Here is a 20,571-nt window from a genome sequence, read left to right as displayed (position 1 = left end):
CTCACTAAATCAATCCTTTTCCTCCCCCAGCCTCACATATTCTACCCATTCTTCCAGCCCAGTCTCAAACCTCCCTCCTCTCTGAAATGTTATATTATCTATTCCCACCCCTCATGTTAAGTCCTCTTTCCCTACTTTATGACTTCACACCATCCATCACATTCGGCCTTATATTTGTCATTACTTTCGTACACGCCCTTCTATTCTCCTAGACTGAACTCGGGGAAAGCAGAGAGGGAGGCATTTTCAAATGTGTAACTCCTCAGAGCTGGGAAAAGTCCATCTGTAGACTCTAGGCATTCATTGTGGTTTTATGGAATTGAAACAAATGGAAACAGCAATCCATTTTCCTAAAATGTTGGCTATTTTTTTTAAAAATAAGTATCCCCATCATCCCACGGGAACAAGTATTTGGCATTTGTGAGTCTAGCTCAGTTGTGATTTTCAGTAAGCTTCCCTGATAGACTCCTATCGCTGCCAACATCCTAAGGTTAGATTCAAATTTGAAGAGTGCTTATCAGAAGCCGGGGGTTCCGCTAAGCAATGTCCAAAGCTAGCCAAGGGCTAATTCTGGTAACGTCCTTCAATAACGTAGTCTACAGGCTCAGAGGACTTGCTCGTGTAGAGCCAGAGGAACCACACAGAGCTAAAGGCGGGAAGACTGGTACGTCACACGAGCCGAGTTCCATCATGCCCACCCCCAGGATGGCCCTGCCGTTCATTTCCGTTCGGTTTCAGCAAAGAAAAGCAAGTAAGAGAGACCAAAGAGATCAAAGGGTTACAGACATACGCATCGAAAGGTACTGGTTAGCCTGGCACTAGAAAATGCCTTCTGTACCTGGTCAGTTTTATGGTTTTCCTGAATTCATTAGTTATCGGAGCTTTATATCCTCCTTTCCTCAGTAAGGAGTCTATGGTCTGAATATGGTCCCATCCTGTGGAGAGTAGACCAGACAAAATACCAGTCAAGCACATGTCATAAGCACTTTCAGGCAAATACAAAGTGACTTTGTGGAGGTCACAGCTATTACTGTCACCAAATACCATCAACTCCTTTGGTCCTAAGAACAGTCACACAGAAGAGCTAAGACTTCCTCCTGTAGAGAAGCAGGTCTGCCCCCCCCCCCCCCCCCCCCCCCCCGCCGCATACCTTAAGTGCTAGCTACCCGTGACGGCTGACAACATTGGCTTTTTGATCTCAATCGCATTCAAAGATGAGAAGTCTAAGAGCCTGGCAGTGACGGCTCAGGCGGGTCTCGGTATTAACCCATGAACACTGCCCTCTCCTCTGACAATGACATCTTTAAAAGGGAGGGAGAAGCCTAAATGTCATTGTGCCAACTCAGTAGGAGTTAGGACTCCCACACTAACTCATGGTAATTACCGTCCCTGATGGTATCTTCTGGAGTCAGTGAAGTGTATCTGTGTGAAGTACGCAAAGGCATTTTTATTGGTTCTGACGTGGGATGGTATGCTTAATATCCGAGGCCCCCTCTCTCCCGTATATACTTCACGAAGCCAACAGGAACTACAGGATCGAGACATTTTCGAAAGCAACCCCAATAAACCGTCCGAGAGCTGTCTTAAAGACTAACTCTCTTGTCGGGGTGGGGGGCGTGTAATGATATGAAATTGTACGGTTATACAGCTCACATTTATATGAACCCAACATGAGAGAAACCCAATTACAGATGCTTTCTGATGAGGGGAAAAAAAGCTCTGTAAGATAAAGAGAAAATATTCATTTCAACTGATGTGAAAAACTAGAATTTCATAGTGGCTAGAAAGGACAAGGTGTTACAGAGTGAAGAATTCTCTTGTGTTACAAGTGGTGGTTCATAAACATTTGTGCTCTATCTGCCAACACAGAAACATGTTTGATTAGGAAGTGCAGACCAAGCAGATCAAACACGAAGAGTTCGTGTAGTCTCGTTGCTCCTGATCTTAATGGGAAACCTACAATCCTCACAGTAGCCAAATGAGTCCCCGGCAACCACCTGACGAGGAAACATTTGATACTGACAATGTACCGCGGGGCTGACTGTTAGACAGAAGGCTTGTTTACGCCAAAAGGCTACAGTACAGTGGGATTATGAGAAAAGGGCATTTTGAATTCATAGCAAACCATTGCCTAAAAAGAAAACCCCACTTCTACAAGGCGTTGCTCTGGGGAACGTTATACTTTTTTGCGTGTTTTTGCTCTCCAACTCTAGTGCAGAGATTCAACTTCTGTGGGAGTCATTCACCGATCTCATGCAGACATGGCAGTGCCAGGGGCAGAAGAATCGTTTCTTCTCATTTGAGAACTGCCAGGTCAGAGAAGCGCACTTCAATGTGTGTATGTGTTCAACTTCTTCAGCAGATCATAGGAAATAAAGTACAACAATGACCTTGCTCCTTTGCAACCTCCGGTAGGTAGGTGGCAGTGCGTTTTGATCCTTTTTCATTGATGAATTCTATTCTAATACCATGTACACCGACCTGAAAGAAATGGGCAGTTTTATTAGTACAGTCTTCTTCATAGAGATAGAAAGCAAAAGTTATAATTTAACTTCCAAGACAATGCAGTTCTTCCTTTCCCCTTGTTTCTGGAAGGGCACACCTATATACAGAACATTTTTCTCTTTCCAAAGCCACTGACTTTGGGTTTGAGGGCCATTATGACGGCCGTGGAGACTGAAAACATCGATGGATGTGCCCCCGTGCACTGGGCTATGCTATTCTGTCTGGACCCAGAACACCCATGCTGCTGTGTGTAGAATAAGACCGTCGAGGGCAAGAATTCTGCCCCCACTCCCAAACTGTGGCTCACGACACTAAGGAACTAGAGCGAGGGAGCTGACTTTCAAAGAGACCGCAAACACGCATCCTGTTTTCAGGTATAAGCGCCACTTTGGATTAAGTTCCAAAACTTCCGGGGCTGCCAACTCCCTTCTCAGGCTGTCTAGTCCCTTTAGGACCTTGAATTCTATGTAGACGAGCAAACCCAGGTAAGGCTGAAAAAAAGCCAACAACCAGATCCGACATCACCACCCATTCCATGTAGTATTTCTAAAATATATGTCACGGCTTAGGTCTGTCTACATCACTGCCCTCATGCATTGTTGCTAAATGTATGAGTGATAAAGATGTCAAATCCCTTTGGGGCAAGGTATTTTTGCACCGTCTCTTATATATGAACACAGAGATCACTATAACTTTATGGGAAGCACACAAACTTCTGGTGATGCCCTAAGAAAGGGAGTTCTCTAAGTGAATGTGGGCAATTTCTTGCTAATGTTTTAAGAAAGTAACGTACTGTTTTACTGATTAGCATCTAGTCAGAAGGAATCAGTCTTTTTCCCCCTCGTACCTCACATAGAATCATATACAGAACCGAGGATCACAGAAAGGTCTTCTTTGTAAACACTGGTAAGAAAAATGAAATTTCAAAAGCGCATCAACTCCATTCTATTCTCCCAAATCTACAGTCACTTTAGGTTAATGGTCCCCAAGTGCACTTTAGTACAGTGGCCCACGGGACCTGGAGGGAGGACACGAGACCAGGAAAACACTTTCATCCAGGAAAGAGGCTTCCTTTCAGAGCAGGTGAGTCAAGTCTTAGGCCTTGCCTCTTTCCATCTGTAGGCATGCAGAGGTCTAGAAGAGGAACAGGGGTCCATGCAAACTTCTTTTGCTGCTTCTGCCCTTAGCCTGAAATCTCCCACTTTTTCAGGGAAGAAAAAGTCCTCTGGAGAATCCAGCTTGTTCTTTCCCCAGGTCTTCTTCACACATCCCTCCATTAGAGGCCTGTCAGATCTTCTGAGAAGTTTGTTTTTTTCTGAAAGCCTTATCTCTGTGGCTATTTCTTCTACATGATATAAGTATTCTTATGAATCTCCTTCTGCTGAAGATGCAATCAGGGCAGCTGTTTAAAAACTAACACAATAAGGCCTCCCAGACCCTGTGGGAAATGACTGTGGACAGCTGAGAAGAAATATGAGTGCTTAGCTATCCGGCCTTTCCAGGATAAAGGACATCTACTAATCTCCCCAGTGCCTGACACTGTACGGAGACAATGACAAATCTGCAACAGTTTCCATATACCGACTTTCTGCCCTGTGCCTTTGAAGTTGTTTTTGTTTCCCCTTCAACCATAGCAGTTCCTTCATAATTTGTTTTTAAAAATAAACAGCATAAATAATCTGTGCTCCCATCACTCACTGAAGTGAATTTTGCATCTTCGACTCAATTTATCAAAAATCTGTCACGTTCAAATTGGAAAGAATTTTGGTGTTTATGAGGGCGTCTAATCAAAATTGTTGAGACGAGGAATGTTTCCCTATTTGTGAGATGAGAGTGTTAGACAAAATCAGGGGTGTTTAATTGGTATGGGGGGGCCTGGGGGCTGTGAAGTTTATCAGAATTTCAGGAGGTTTCATGCTTCAGCGGGTATGGTTTGGAAAAAGAACAACTCCCCAGGTGATTTTTATTCTAGGTTAACTAGAAAACCTCTAATAATTGGTCTAGCTCTGACAAACTGTGGCTGTGTATTGAAAAAAAAAGTGATTTAGGCAAATTGGAGGTAATTTAGACACATTAATCCTTTCTTCATAGGAGTGCATTGTGTTCTTTAACAAAAATATCAGAGATTTTAAAGCCTAGTAATTTAGCAATTAAAAGTGGTTATGACCAGCTGTATGGTATGTGAATAATACCTCAGTAAAGCTTATATATATATATGTAAGTATAAAGAAGGAGGTTAAGACCAAACTGGAAGGACATGCTGACCAAAATAAAAATTACTCATGAATAAAACTGATTGATTTTTGTATTTTCAGAAGGCCCCACCATCAAATTTAATATGACAAAAAATTATCAAAATTCTCCCATTTAGAATTAGTACATTTACAATTTTTAGTTCTTTTCTGTGTTCCTATGATTCTGAACAACTGAAAAGTACCTGCAAATGTAAGTAGGGTGATCTTAAAGTGAGCCCTTTGGGAAAAATAACTTCTTTCATGGATTAAAAAATATACTCCACAGTGATAGCCAAAACCAGAGTGACGCATTTCTTCAACCAGCGGATTTGGGAGAATGGCAATCATGTTCTGACCAGAATCAAAGCATAATAGCTTTTTGTCACCTGTTGAGCAACAGCATTTTCCTTACTCCCAGAACCACAGACGCCACCAAGTAGTCATACTGCGCAATCAAAACAGAAGAGTGGAAAATGGCCTGCTGTGGAGAATGACCGAATCTGGCCAACCTGTGGAAATCACTGGCTTTGCAAATTAAGTCATCTCCACTGACAGGAGCACCAAAACTAATTCTGTATTGTTTGAGGGAGGAATCGGCCACAGCTGCAACTTCAAAATGTAACCCTCATGTATAATAATCGAATCCTCTCTGAGACAGAGTGAACCCCCCCGCGGAGCAGCATCCCAAGAGACAAAGGCTCCAGTTGCAATTATCCGCTAGCTAAGAGATCAGCTAACCAGGGAACTGGGATTCCCTGAAGCAAACTTCCGCTAAAACTCTACCATGGTGTTGCAGTAACTTTCCATTTCTAGGGGTGGATAAGGAGGTAGCATATGGGAAGACTATGTCACCCTACCACCTCTCACATACCCCTAACCACCACTGCCCAAAGTATGGCCAGGTAGGCAAAAACGGGAGACTTGCAGATCTAGCCTTATGGGAGTCTGCAGGTCACTGTCAAAATTATTAGAAGGTCTGAGAAAAAAAATGCTTTCAAGGCCCATCAGCTGTGATAATATCCTTTTAATCAAGACTGTACTTTTGCTAAGCAAAGCTATAAATCAACTCGAATGGTAGTAAATTAAATGTAGGACTTATAGATAAGAGGATATGGAATTAAACAGAGCTGTATCTGTGTGTGCTGAGAGAACAGTAAGACCCGTTCAACAGATTCCTATTTCATGCTAAAAAGAAAGCCATATTTATTCTGAACCATTACATAGCGAGTGATTTTTATTAATGCTATTATACAATCTTTTTGTTTTTAACATCGCCCAGAATGATTAAATATCAAGATTAATGTTAGGACCCTAAAATAGATCTTGATTATTCCGGAGTTGGTTATTCAGTTTGGGGATTATGCATTCCCAGCCCCACCTTGCCCCACCCTCTTTCCTCTTGTCCATTTCTCTGTTTGCTCACTCCTCTGTCAGAGAGCATGTGGGCTCGCAGAGAGAGAGATACACGCAAATTAATCAATTTTGCTACAAAGTAAAAGGTTTGGTAGGAGAAGAGATTATAAATAATGGCTAAAATGAAGCTTCTAGACTGCAGATTTCATTTGTCCTCGTTATCTGGCCCCTTGTTAGAAATGTGGCTTCATTTACAACTATTATCCTCTAATGCAGTGACTCACAACACAGGAGCATTAAAAAAAGTGCCCCTCCCACCCCATTATAACACATTTCCATATTCTGCTCCTCACAACTGCACAAAATTTGATATCCCCTAGTCTGTCTATAAGGCAAGTGTTCGTCCTGTAAGCCACTATCAGCACTACAAAAGGGCCTCACTGTTACTTGTGAGCCCGATCAACAAGCCAACAACCTTGGAAACGCTCAAACATGAAAAGGAGTCATCTGGCTAAAAGCATCAACGAGCATAAAATGTGCTCTGGCTAAGTCAAATGGGCTCCACGTTAGCCTTGGACCATTTGGATCCACAATTACCTCCCCAGTCCTGACCCTTAAAACTAAATCTGCCCCTGATCACATCCCGGCCAATAAAACCAATTACCTCCCCATGTTCATCTGTCTTAGCAAATGCCACAGTTAGCCCCCAGTCTTCCCCATTAACCAAATGTTGGGTTTCCTTCGTAAAACAGTACGGCCCTAGCTCGCTCCACAGATTTTCAGTGGGTTCACCTTGAAATTTCATATGTGTGTGTGTGTACATGTATATCAGGAAGTCAAGGAATCGAAAGTGGTTTGACATGTCTTTGTTGATATTATTTGGCAAAATATGCTTTGCAATTAACAAAGCAGCCAGTCACTGGTCATTCACATAAGACTGACCTGCCAGGCTCAATATGCCAGTTCCATTGAACTGAATAAAAGGACTCTGTTCCTAATGAGAGGAGCTCAGGATATTTGGCACACCCTCTAACCTTTAGAGGCTGGCATCATAGAAGACACACATGCTCTTTCACAAAACAGCCCATGGTACCACGGACAGAACAAACACTGCATTGGACAGCCCATGGGTCTGACCCAGAGTGTGGAGTTTCTTATATTCTTGGGAGGAAACAGCCATATGTGGTATTTCTCCTAAAAGCCCCAAAGCCACAATGCAACACATTCCACTCTTTCCCTCATAGCTCCACAGAACCTTCTGCCCACCCCCCACTCAGCCTTCTGAAGACGCTGACTCTTCCTTCTCCCAGTGAAAACAAATTCACCATAAAAGAGGAAAATATTCCAAACTTGGGCCTACTCCAAGTTTATCCTCTTGAATAATTCTCATTGGGGCAAGAAAAATTAAGATTTTAGTAATAAAGGCTGATCACAATTTGTACAGATCCTAATGAATCACTTCCCCCAATCTCAATCCTACCAAAAAAAAAAAAAAAAAAAGTAGACTACATATTGTCCTGATCTGCCCATCAAATCCTCAAAGTTGTGAATTTACATCACCTCAACCCACCCACCAATTTCAGAAGTCTGAAGTTTGGAAGGTGCCCATCTGATTAACAATGCACACTTAACAATTGTTAGCACTTAACACTTCAGCATCTCGCCAAATAATACATTTAAAAAATAGCATTGTCGCAAATCACTTTTTGGGCTCAGTAATTTTTACTTCTGTCAACCTCACCAACCACAAACATGCATAATTTTTTCCTGTTTAGAAAAATAGTACATGCATATTACTGCAAAAAAAAAAAAAACACAACAACAACAACAAAAAAAAACACAACATCTCCTTAGAAAAGTATAAAGGGGAAAATAATGATGGCCTGCCATCCTAGGACCACCTAGAAACAATTCTTGCCTTAGTGCCTTAAAAAATAATCTCCTGAGCCGGCTAGGATAATACCAAGGACTATCCTGTTGGGTTGTTTTTAGTCTGTTTTCTGACCGGTGTCTACAGGTATCCTTGCTTTCAAATCTCCTTTGAGATGCTTCCAGAAACGGAAGGAAGACTAGAAAAATAAGTCAAAAAGGATAACCGAGTGCGAAGCCACCACCTGGGCACAAGTCACCTTTTAACATATTCTACTCCAAAAACTCTGCTTCGTTGTCTATGTCAGAAGTCATTTTTCCTATTGTTATTTTGTGAAAATGACTGCAAAGGCCTCCTTGACCAAAATGCATATGTACTGCTCTTCTCTCATATCCCTGCAAATGAGTCACCTTTAGCTTTAGAAATTAGTTCAGTCTCCATGGACCAATGCTTGGCTTTTGCAGGGCTTACCAAAGGGCCAATTAGTGCCAATTTTGATTCATGTAGGAGACTCAGACATCTTGTCTATCAGGAACACAAGCCTGCCAATTTATTTCACAAAGGCCACCGAACAACAATCTGATAACATTTACTTTAACTAATAGCAGACACACAGCTCTACAGTACCTGAACTAGCCAATAATCACCCCCGTGAACTTTTAAAGAACTAGTTAAGATTTTAAATAAAGCACGGCTAATGACGAGGTGCTTTGAAAAGCTATGAAGCCAAACATGTTTATGTACCATGTGCAAGGAAAGAGACTGATCTTAGCTGAGGTTCTGCAGAGAACAAGTGACAGCTCAGTGTGCAATTAAGGAAAAAAAACTCAATTCTCTGTAATGATTAATTATAACGAGCATTCCTTAAAAACTGAACATCCTGAAGCTTTCCAAGGAAAGTTCAGGCAACACAGGTGACCTTTAAATAAAAAGCCTGCTTTTCATCAAAAGTTAGAAAAATGCATTCCTACCATTTTTTTTTTTTTAAGGGGATGAGGAAGGGAGTGAATTTACACACAAAGAAACTCAAGTTAGGAAATGTTCTTAAAACCTAGACAAGGGAATCAGTTTGCTTTTCAAAGGCTGGGGGAGAGAAACACCTCTTGGCCAAGGTGAAATAATGTTGTTTGTCCGATAAGAAACAGAAGAATCTTATATGGGTTAAACTGTACATGGAGTATCTGGCTCAATGTAGTTTTACTCTGTCTACAAAACAGATTTGTTCCTAAAAGGTTACATATGTGCTGCATTTATGTAAGTGGATTAATTTTGAAGTCACCAGGAAGGCAGTAAAGAAACCCTAGAGTGAGTCCTTCTGCAAAGCAAACTATCTTTGTCAAGTGAACAGTCACTCCCTAATTGCTTAATTTAGATTTATACATATAATGTTGACTTAAACCAGGGGATGATGCAGTGATAAAACAAGGCATTTGCTGTTTAGAATATTTTGTCTTCCTGAAGAGAATTCTGTGGTGGAAAGGGATTCTGGAATGCCCACTTTCAAAAATTGGACCGTTTTTCACCTTGGTTGCCACCTTGCCATTTTAAAAGTTAAGGACCTCTTATGACTTCTCCGTAGCTAGTGGTGATTCGTTCTCTGTAAGTAAAATGAAACAGAAGCCATTTTAAAAAGGGGGAGTCACAGTATCACACTGTGTCAGCCTCCAGAGAAACCATGGGTATTATTTAGTCCAACTTCTCCAGCCTCCTGGTGAGGAAACAGATCCAGGAAAGAGCAGACTATAATACAACTACTAGGGAAAGGGCTGGAAGGGTCTGTAGATTTGAGGGATGAAGCAGGGAAATGCCCCTCCACCCCACCAAACAACACGCTGGGAGAAAAGCAGGAAGCAACTGGAGGAGGCTGGAGGACGGACTGTGCAAGCCCATTTCACCAACAGTACCAATAGCTAATGGAAATTTCCATGCGTTAAATCGCCTTCTAGAAGTTACTTCACTTTGTTCGGCTTGCTTCCTCACTGGGCTTCTAATACACTGAAGTGTTGATTCACAGCAAATTCTTACTAGATGGTCAGGAAGCTTGAAGTACTCCTTTCCCCAGTGTTCCACAGCACTTGAAAAAATGTTTCTAAGTAGAGCATCAGGACAAAGACTAAATTATGGTAACGATAGTGACATCTTACACAAAAATCTCAAGGTCCTTGAGAAAATACCATGAAAAGCATTTTCCTAGATATACAAAGCCTCCTTGCCCACCCACCCATATATGTATTTTTTCAAAGGTCAGAATCTTTTTTTTTAGATTTTATTTATTTGAGAGAGTGAGTGAGAGCAAGAGAGAGAGCACAAGAGAGCGCACAAGCAGTGGGGAGTGGTGGAGGCAGAGGGAGCAGCAGACTCCCGGGGGAGCCCGATGCGGGGCCCGATCCCAGGACCCCAGGATCATGACCTGAGCCGAAGGCAGATGCTTAACCGACTGAGCCACCCAGGCGCCCCAAAGGTGGGACTCTTAAGTTAGAAGAGAAGCAAAGCATCGTGTATATCACAGGGAAAAATCATGAAGTGGGGGTGGACAGAACATATACAACGAGAAGTCATTTCACTGGGTGAGTCATGCTAAACATCTGTGTCTGAATGGAAACTCTGTTTTCAGTGGTACATTGAGAGGAGCTAGAAAAATGTAAACCTTGAAGGGGTGAGAAAGAGATCATGACCTTCTAAAATATATGAGAGATAATGACGGTAGCCAATTTACTCATCTCATCTGTTTACACTCGTGAAGGTTGTTACAAAAGCGCACTATTATTAACTGCAACCAAACACATCAGAAATGGAGCTGTGCTCACTCAAGAGGTGTGCTTTTTTTAAAGTGAAGTGCAGCACCCTGAGTACCGAGAGTCTAACAAGCTCATGGACAATGACAGATGCTTGGATACTTGAGGGACAGAGCGAGACTAGGGGCTTGGGGTCTAGCTCAATAGTCCAGGGGTCGGTTTTTGACATCATACAAAAATCATGCTGGCCAGCCCCACCCAGCATGGGTTGATTTCATGTAAGTGTTGGGTGCTAAAAAGGAACAGTCCGTCTTAAGGCCACGATGCGTTCCCCAAGTGACAGCTGTATACACAGTTGAGAAAGCAGTGATCCAGGGAGCTAGATAGAACTAAAAGTGCGTTATGGTTCGTGAAAATGCTACTGATCTATTGAAACGTGATCTAATGGTGGTCTACTTTAGAATACAGAAAATATTTCTTCCTCATGCCTCCAAAATGATCTGGTCTCTAAAGCACAGAAATAAGAGATGCCTGACGACAATTTAGAAAATACTTTGTCTTCCGGTCAGCAGACTGCTACATGAACTCCCCGTGCAAGATCACTGGTTGTATACTGGCTACTGGCTATATACAAGTTCTTCGACAAGCAAAAAGCTTACTCATTTATATCATCTTGCAAATGAGCAACCACGAGGTAACACACCTGGAATCACCCCTCAAGGCAAACTCTGGCTGTTGTAATGTCTTTGGTTTTATACCCTTCCAGATCTTGAAAAACAAACAAGGCTCCCACATCATGTGACTACACCAGTTCTAGCCTATAGATTATTTTAGAGGACTTCAGCATAGTGCGAGAGCTTTTCTTTCTTTCTGAAGCACCATGTCTGTACATCATCCTGTCATATGGAATTAAGAGAATGCTGTCAGTTGAAGAACACACAACCACGGTCATAAGTTTTCGCGTTCAGACACAAGGCAGATCACTTCAGATATCACCCTAGGGGAACAATTTTCCTCATTTAACAGCCATTTTAGCCTTGCAGGTAGATATCTCAATTTATCAGTTAATGAATTTTTTCTCCCCCAAATCATTCAACTCTTCCTCTTTCTCATACCTACCAGGGCAAGAAGTAGATCATGATGGGGGCAATGAAGAGCATATTCTTAGAAGGGTGGGGCCGGTGTTCCAATTTGTCTGTACGATCTTTGTGGATGGTTTTGCTGTTTTTAATCACGACCCAGGCTCCTTGACATGCTACCCATAGACACTCATCTTACATGTTATGATTCTTATGTTGTTGAGGAAATAAAACATGGAGGCATTACTGACCATTCTGTCAACTCAACCTTGAATTGAAACCAATTACATCCACTTGTGAAACCATTTATCAGACTTTACTCACGTTATCAAAGGGAAGCATTCTAGCCTCTAAAACAAAGTCTGACTGCTGTAAATCCTACCTTCCTATTAACTTCCACTATACAAATAGAGACATGTTACCAAAAGAGAGGTCCCAGACAGGCTCAGTTAAAAACCTTGAAGAAAAGAGAAAGACAGTAGCCAGCCCTGTGGTGGTTCACTTGTTTCCCGATCATTTGAAAATTAGGTGGCTATGACCACCGGTCACGTCCCTCATCTTCATGACCACGGGGATGTCTCTCTTGTTACCAAAGTGACTCACCTCTATGCTTTGGGACCTCTAGACTTCGCCCTCTTCTGCTTTGATCTGGGCATTTTCGCCCTTTAATTAGGAATTCTATTGCAGTAACACGCTTCACCAGTGGGGGTCAACTCTCAAACTGTACTTCTACCAGAAAAGCCCTAGGTGAGAGGCTTCTGTTTATATCAAACATACTCGTTACTGAGCTCTGCCTTAAAAATTCTCTATTAAAATTCTGTCACCATCTCCTGTTTCCCCCTGTAGCATCAACATATGCAGCGCTGTGCATTTCTGGTTAAATTTAGATACTTATAGTGAATAGGAAATTTCATTCTTGGAAGAAAAGGTCTACCTATTTGACACTCTGGAATTTCTCAAAGTGAAATAAATGTATCCTTTCTTAATATAGACTGGACCCCCCTCATAAAGGAAATTTGCAGTATGAATCATTAACTTATAATATAAAGATAAACCATAAACAAAGACTTTCCCACAATCTTTTTTTTTGTATTTTTTTATTATGTTATGTTAATCACCATACATTACATCATTAGTTTTTGACATAGTGTTCCATGATTCATTGTTTGCGTATAACACCCAGTGCTCCATGCAGTACGTGCCCTCCTTAATACCCATCACCGGGCTAACCCATCCCCCCACCCCCACCACAATCCTTTTTAATAATGACTGTATATTCAATATGATCTCCGATACATGAACAAATAGGCATATTTATTGATACAAAGACACAGAAAAATAATTTAAAGGAATATTCCAAAATGTTAACAGTGGTTATCTCAGAATGGTGTAATTACAAACGGCTTGCCTTTCTTTGTATTTTTTGAATTTTCAAAGTTTCTTCTTCCATAAATTAGAATTACTATACTATTATGGACAATAGGTTTAAATATATATGCAGATGCATATACGCCTTTTCATTGTGGTAAAATACACATCATGTAAAATTTACCATTTTAACCCTTTGAAAGTGTACAATTCAGTGGCATCAAGTACATTCATGGTGTCATACAACATCCAGTTCCATAATTTTTTCATCATCCGGAATGGAAACCCTGGACCCATTAAAAGCCATCACTTCTCAGTCAGCCCCTCCCCCAACCCCTGGCTCCCACTACCACACTATCTCTGTGAATGTGCTCATTCTGCATATTTCGTATAAACAGAATCATACAGTATGTGGCCTTTTGTGCTTGGCTTCTTCCACTTAGCATAATGTTTTCAAGGTTCATCCATGTCACTACTTCATTTCTTTCTATGGCTGATTAATATTCCATTGTACGGATATCCCAAATTTGGTTTATCCATTTATCTGTTGATAGGCATTTGAGTTGTTTCTACCTTTAGGCTATTATGAATAGTGCTGCTATAAACATTTGTGTACAGCTTTTTGTTTCAGCATCTGTTTTCATTTCTTTGGGGTATATACCTAGGAGTGGAAATGCCTTGACATATACTTTAAAAAATAATGTTCTTAATTCTACTTTGGCATTCTGTGTTTCAAGTAACCAATGCTTTTTCAGAATTATTAAGGATGACCCTATGACATCATCCCCACAATAATACCATTCTATTTGTAATCACTGACTATGGTATATTTTTTTTTAAGCCCAAATCACATTCTTGTACTTAAAAAAAATGCAATTTTCAGTCTTACTCTTTGGGGACAAATTTCTCTTATGCTAAATACTTCCAACTATGACGAACTAACTGAAAAGGACAGTCTCTCCCTCTTAGCGTAGCCATTCTAGCAGGACCTAAAATTCACTTTCAAATACTTAAATGTTAAAAGCACAAACATATATTTATTTTTGTTGTAACTTTAACCAGAAAGCATCACTTTCTGGTTAAAGTTACACCAATAGACACCAATATCTAAGCCTCGAGGAACGTATTAAATATACAATACATAAGGTATGAGGGTTAATTTTGGCTGTGGACAGTGCTTGAAGTGGGCTAAAGGAGATGATGGTGGTGTACTCTGTGCTTGCCCATATTTATGGAACTACTATTGGACCCTCCCATTTTTCCTTCCCTCCAAATACATGCATGCATATTTATGAAATATACATTCATGTACGTGCCACACATGCTCACACCTGCGCATGTGCAAACCGCCCCCCCCACAACTGTACTTCCACCTCAGTGGTGGCAAGCGAGAGTAGGCGTGTTTTGTAGCTCAGTCATCCCTAGATTTCAGGCTTTACCCCTGTTATCGCTCCCCCCACCCCCCCCCACATGCAGGGCATTCTGCAATTCAGAAAGCAAAAATAAGATTCTAGCTAGAGAAGAGGAAACAGTAGCCTTAAAACATTAAAAGAACCACCCACATTTTCATATTGGTTAATAAGAAAGGGATATAATTTGGGATCATTTAAAAATACTGAGGAATGTCCCTATGATATGGGTAGACTTCTCTTTAAGAAAAATTCAAATAGGAACAATGAACTTATAGAAAGCAATCAGGAAATTTTAATTCTGTGAAAGGTTTTACCCAATCCAACTTTGCTAGGTTCAACACTATTGATTAATTTTATTTTTCCCATTACAAAACATCCCCGAATGCTTTCATATTCTGATAATACTCCAAAAAACCCGACACACTCCAAAACTCAGAAGGAACTCTTTTATCCTACTCTCTACAGAATGTTTTTTTTTTTTTTTATAAAGCTCTGGCCTAACAACAATAATTTATATCATAGGGATTTTTTTCCAATGAAGGTTAAGAACTTTAGAAATGTCTTATCCTATATGTGGAAAACTGAATGGCAGTGGAATAAGTTGTCCAAAGTCTCACAAGGAATCAGAGCAAATCCCAAACTAAAATTCAAGTCCAATTAATTATCAAGAGAGTGATCTGTCCACAAGGCAGAATACCTCAGTTACTATGGGACGTGGTCATTCTAAAAAGTCAGTAGAATTAAAACATGTTATACCATAAAGATCTAGTCATGTCACTTATGAGTGTTTATGTGAGAGAATGCTAAGTGCATCACTGAATTCCCATTGTTTCATTCTTGTGGTACTTATTTCTTTATGCTTGGTGTATACTTCTTTTCTCTGCCATTAGACTGAGAGGTGCTTTATGGTGGGGATCAAATCTTAGGACTCTTGTATATGTAGCAACGGTGCCTTGAACACAGGAGGCATTCAATAAATGTGTGCACGATTGTGTGTGAAATTTCATAGACATACACTCAACTGTCTTCTCGCAACGAGCAAAACAAATCATGGTGAGAACCTCTGAACTTCCGTAGAAACCCAACCCCACACACTAAAGAATAAAACATAAGATCAATCTAGGCTACCTCGAACATGACAATGCTCAGAGATCACTGACATATAACCTTAATATTATTTGTTAGAGTGTTTAAGTGCATAAAGTAAGGTAGCCAAGAATGAATTAACATGATTTAACTGTAGTTCACCGATGCCCTGTTTTGTATCCACATGCTGATTTCCCCAGCTGGTGTATTATCCTCACTCTTTGGCTCCTTGCTTCCAAGAAGTTTCCTCTGACCACCTAACTGCTGGGTGGTGGTTACACCGAAGTACATTAGAATGGAAATAAGAGGAAAAATAAATTCCAATCAGTCCTTCCTACTACTTATTAACAGCTTTTATGAGGTGCTGTGGTAAAGTAATCAGACAAAAATAAACAGCCAATTCAGTATGGGGATTAAAAGGACACATGGTGCTTTGCCTTAAAAACAAAACAAAACAACAACAACAAAAAAAACAACTCCTTCACTGATATCTCATTGATCAACTGTGAGGTTTATTTATCTACCTTACTCTCCACCTCCACTACAATAGAAAACGGGCTGAAAGAGTCAGGAGTTACCTTCATTTTTCTTTCAAACATTTCTACAGTCTTACCTCCCAGTCCAAATAATCACAGACATCTTCAAAGTTAGTGAGCAGAGACACTGAGCAGAACAGCCGTGGCAACTCGTCCCTTGTCATTGGGGGAAAACGGCTATCTTTAAGGGCACTGTTGAAAACAAAGCAAATATTAAAGCAACCACTAGATATGAAAAAGTCCTAATTTCAAAGTCATTTGAAAAAGGTAAGAGATTTAAAAAAAAGGTGCCAAAGGCACCAATAATCTTCAAATGTATTCAAAGACCCCAAAGATTTTAGGAGTCATTTTTTTCATTCAATAGATTATTTATTAGCCAATCTTGTGACCAGTTGTAAAGAGCAAATGATCAATTATATTTCCTATACAGTCATTTCCTGGTCTACTTCCCTGTTACTTATAGAACCTGAGACTACTTTTAGTTTACTTTTGAGAAGAATAAAAGCCAGACTAGTGGAAATTTGTGGGAAGATTTCTAGATCTAGGGCTGATGGGAAAAAAAAAATGTATATAGTTAAAAAAAAAGGTTCATATTAGGTTGGCCATTTACCACAGAACAGCACTCAGAGTTCAAAAAAGATCAAAATTTCATTTTCTTCAAGCAAAGGAAATCAAAGAAAATTAAAATAATCATGCAAATTACAGACTAAAAATACAAGGATTTCAGGCCCCCTATAAAAGATAATTCAAGATATGACTCAAAAATTGTGAAAGTACAGGAAATTGGGCTAATCTAGGAAATAAAAGTATGATTAGGAGACCATTAATCACATCAATGGATTTCTGAGTACATCAACTCTGATTGGACCCTGTAATCAAGGGTAATATACTACAGTGCCAAATTCTAGAAAAACCCTCACTAAAAAGGACAAAGATGTTGGAAGACCATAATTCTTCCTGCAATAGAAGAACAGACAGAAAATACGCAGACACACACACACTCGCACACAGAGGCACTGTGTGTTTCTTGTACTTTTCAAAGAAACCACTTCCTAGTCAAGAAAAACAAACATACCTCTGATTACACTTTATACTAATGGCATTACTGGCATTTGCGCCATCGATCTTCAAATTCAAATGTCCTATACAGCAGCCAGGCTTAGAAACTATTTTCATAGATTAATCCTTAGAAGTTACAGACTTAGAGCCTACAAACTGCTTGGGTTATAACAAAGTTCCAAGGCCCTTAAAAATCATTTAATTCCTTTTTCAGTGACTTCCTCATTGCCGGAGTGTTTTGTTTTTTTCTGTTTTTGTTTTTTTCATTTTTCCATCTCTTCCTTTGCCTTCTGAAACTCACTTAATGTATTGTACAAACAAAACCCCTATGTTTGTGAGTGTTTTCAATGAATTTGGGTGCTCGCTCGATCCTACTACACAAAGGAAAATGCTTATAGAAAGCTTAGTATAGATTTTTTTTTCCCATTCAAGGAGCCAAGATTAACCAAGAAAATCAGGACATCTGTGATAATTTATACTTCTGAGAACAGCATTTCACTGTTTTATAATTTAACAACATAAATTTTCCTACAGTTTGGCCTCTTTTATTTTCCTACTGGCAAATAAAGTTTCATAAAGCATTTTCAAGTTCTCCTTCAAAGCCAAGATAAAGACATATATGTGTGTGTATAACCAACACCCTCTCTCCTAACAAACACACATACTGAACAAAAGTTCTAAAACATAGAAGAATCTCATGCATAAAAACCAAAAGGCCAATCACACTTCCCATCTTCTTGCTAAAAAGAAAAAGAGAGAGAGGGGGGAAAGCCTTATACACTGGAATACTGTAAAATGTGATTTTCTTAGGATTATAGATTTTATTATGGTAAAATATATGCAACATAAAATTTACTGTTTTAACTACTTTTAAGTGTACAGTTCTGTGTGATTAAGCATGTTCACGTTGCACAACCACCACCAGCATCCATCTCCAGAACTTTTACCATCTTGCCCAAATGAAACACAGCATCCATTCAATACTAACTCCTCACTCTTCCTTCCTTCCAGCCCCCGGCCAAAAAATGTAACTTACATATACTTTTCCAATTTCAAGTAATTAGAATAGTATAGTTGCTAACGTTTTTGCTATATAACAGCTTATGGAGACAGAATTCACAAACCAATAAAATTCACCCATTAATGTATCCAACTGAACGGCTTTTAGTATATTCACAGGGTTATACAACCATCACCACTATCCAATTTGAAAACATTTTGTCACACCAAAAAGAAGCCCCGTACCCATTAGCAGCTAGTCTCCACTCTTCCCTCCCCCCAGCTCCTGGCAATCGTGAATCCACTTTCTGTCTATGGTCTTGCCTATTCTAGATATTTCATATAAGTGGGGCCTTCTGTGTCTGGCTTTTTACCATAATGCTTTGGAGGTTTCATCCATGCTGTAGCATGTACCAATGCCTCATCTTTTTAACTGCCTAATCATATTTCAATTGTGTGTCTTTATCAGATTTTGTGATCCACTGATCTATTGAGAAACATTTGGGGTTGTTTCCACTTTGGCGCTACTATAAATAATGCTGCTATAAACATGCATGTATGAGTTTCTGGGTGGACAAGAGGTTTTCGTTTCTTTTGGGTATAGATACATAAGAGTGGAATTGCTGGTTCATATGGTAATTCTATGTTTAACCGTTTCAGGAACTGACAAACTGTTTCCCACAGTGGCTGTACCTTTTATTGCCACCAGCAATGTGTGAGGGTTCCAGTTTCCCCATATACTTACCAACCCTTGTTATTGTCTGCCTTTTTAATTATAGTGCTAGACCTCCTTTAATGAAGAGATCTGTAAAAACCTCTCTCTAGCTTTTACACACATCCTGAAGTTGCCATACAGTTAATTTCTCAACACTCTGAGGCAAGTTATTTTGTTTACTTTTTTTCCTAGCAAGCCAATGAAAGGTAACTTTTAGCTTAGTGCAATTCAAACTATTTCAAATCAATGAGATCCTCAAGTACCCAAAATATAACTCCCATGATATGGAGCCTTGTTGCTCAATCATTCTGGGTTTAAAAAAAAAAAAAAAAAAAGGTTAGAACAATGATAAGTGGGAGAATACTAGCACGACTAATAAGAGAAACTGACAATCATGCCTCACCGTACCAGGACTCAAATGTATTAAGTTCAAAACTGAAATAGTGAAGGTACATTAGTCATGATGGAAACAGTCTGATTTTACAGAAACAGTCATTCAAACAAGACACTTAATTCTGGCTTTTTTTTTTTTTTTGTAACTCTAAGTAACTTTTCATTAAATTCATGAGCATAGAAAAATTCCCAAAGGTAGGAAGCCCTCAGTATTTCTGAATGCAAATTCCTAGGGGGAAAAAAAAAAAAAAAACTAGCAATGAAAGCCTAGCAAGGATTTAAGAGATTATAAAAAAAGACAAAAAATGCAGCTGGAGACTGACCTCAGAGCTGCTAGGCTGGTGTGGATAGCTGATAAACAAGAGGATTCAGCCTCCCTTAGCCCTGCTTTCTTTAGCATATAGAATACGCGATGTGGAAGATGAAACTTTAGAGGGGCTATGCCATCCAGAGTTGGGCAGTGACTTGCTTGAGATGACCCAGCAAGTTAGTGACGCAGGTGGAGACACAACCCCGATTCTCTGACTCAAGTCCAAAATACTTTCTAGGATCCACACTTTAGTTGCCACTTTTGGATGGATTTGTATTATTTTTTTATTATTTTTAAATTAAATGCTTGCCTCACTTGGCAATTCTGATCTCATTCCTGTAGTGCCTCTGCCTAAAGAAGATAAATAATAATCTAATAGCATTCATTAGTAGCCAAAGGGTAAACAGAGCTAGACTTCCTGTCTACTGGAAATCTGCAGGAGCAAAAAAGATTTTAAAATATTAATACTGTCCATGGAAAACATCTTATACCAAAGTAGTGTCTGGCAATTTACATTCTATGCAGCCTAAGAAACTGTGTGACAAACAGGGAGATCTTGTAATAAATTCATATGAAGTTCTCTTTGCTACAGTAGGAAGCCATTTTCTAATGTTTAAATATTGCTGAAGGGGGAGGCACCTGGGTGGCTCAACCAGTTGAGTGTCCAGCTCTCAATTTCTGCTCAGGTCATGATCTCAGGGCAGTGGGATCGAGCCCCGTGTTGGGCTTTATACTCAGTGGGGAGTCTGCTTGGGATTCTCTCCCTCCCTCTCCCTCTGCCCCTCCCCCCTCTAAAAAATAATATAAATAAATAAGTAAATATTGCTAGGGGGGAAAAACCCAGTTATATACAAAACCAGCCAGCTGCTCCATCACCCATGTGATGGATGAGTAAGGTTTAAACAACAGTTTAATTC

General features: G+C 39.9%; 1 protein-coding gene across 3 annotated transcripts in view; it reads right to left on the bottom strand.

The window, feature by feature from the left end:
• Nucleotides 1–20,571, bottom strand: part of AMMECR1 (AMMECR nuclear protein 1) — a 110,817-nt gene that overhangs the window by 5,996 nt on the left and 84,250 nt on the right. Inside the window, exons 3-5 of one of the 3 annotated variants that reach the window (XM_027607731.2) lie at nucleotides 16,256–16,370; nucleotides 2,391–2,481; nucleotides 839–935 (exon numbers count right to left, since the gene is read on the bottom strand). In XM_027607731.2, coding sequence (XP_027463532.1) covers nucleotides 839–935; nucleotides 2,391–2,481; nucleotides 16,256–16,370 — 303 coding nt within the window. Of the gene's footprint in view, nucleotides 1–838; nucleotides 936–2,390; nucleotides 2,482–14,624; nucleotides 15,907–16,255; nucleotides 16,371–20,571 lie in introns of those variants that run through there. The other 2 variants (XM_027607732.2, XM_027607733.2) reach the window with 2 other exon arrangements.

This window comes from Zalophus californianus, chromosome X, assembly GCF_009762305.2.
Source record: "Zalophus californianus isolate mZalCal1 chromosome X, mZalCal1.pri.v2, whole genome shotgun sequence".
Classification (NCBI taxonomy): domain Eukaryota; kingdom Metazoa; phylum Chordata; class Mammalia; order Carnivora; family Otariidae; genus Zalophus; species Zalophus californianus.
Note: the sequence above shows the minus strand (reverse complement) of the source record. Positions and strands in the feature narration are given on the sequence as shown.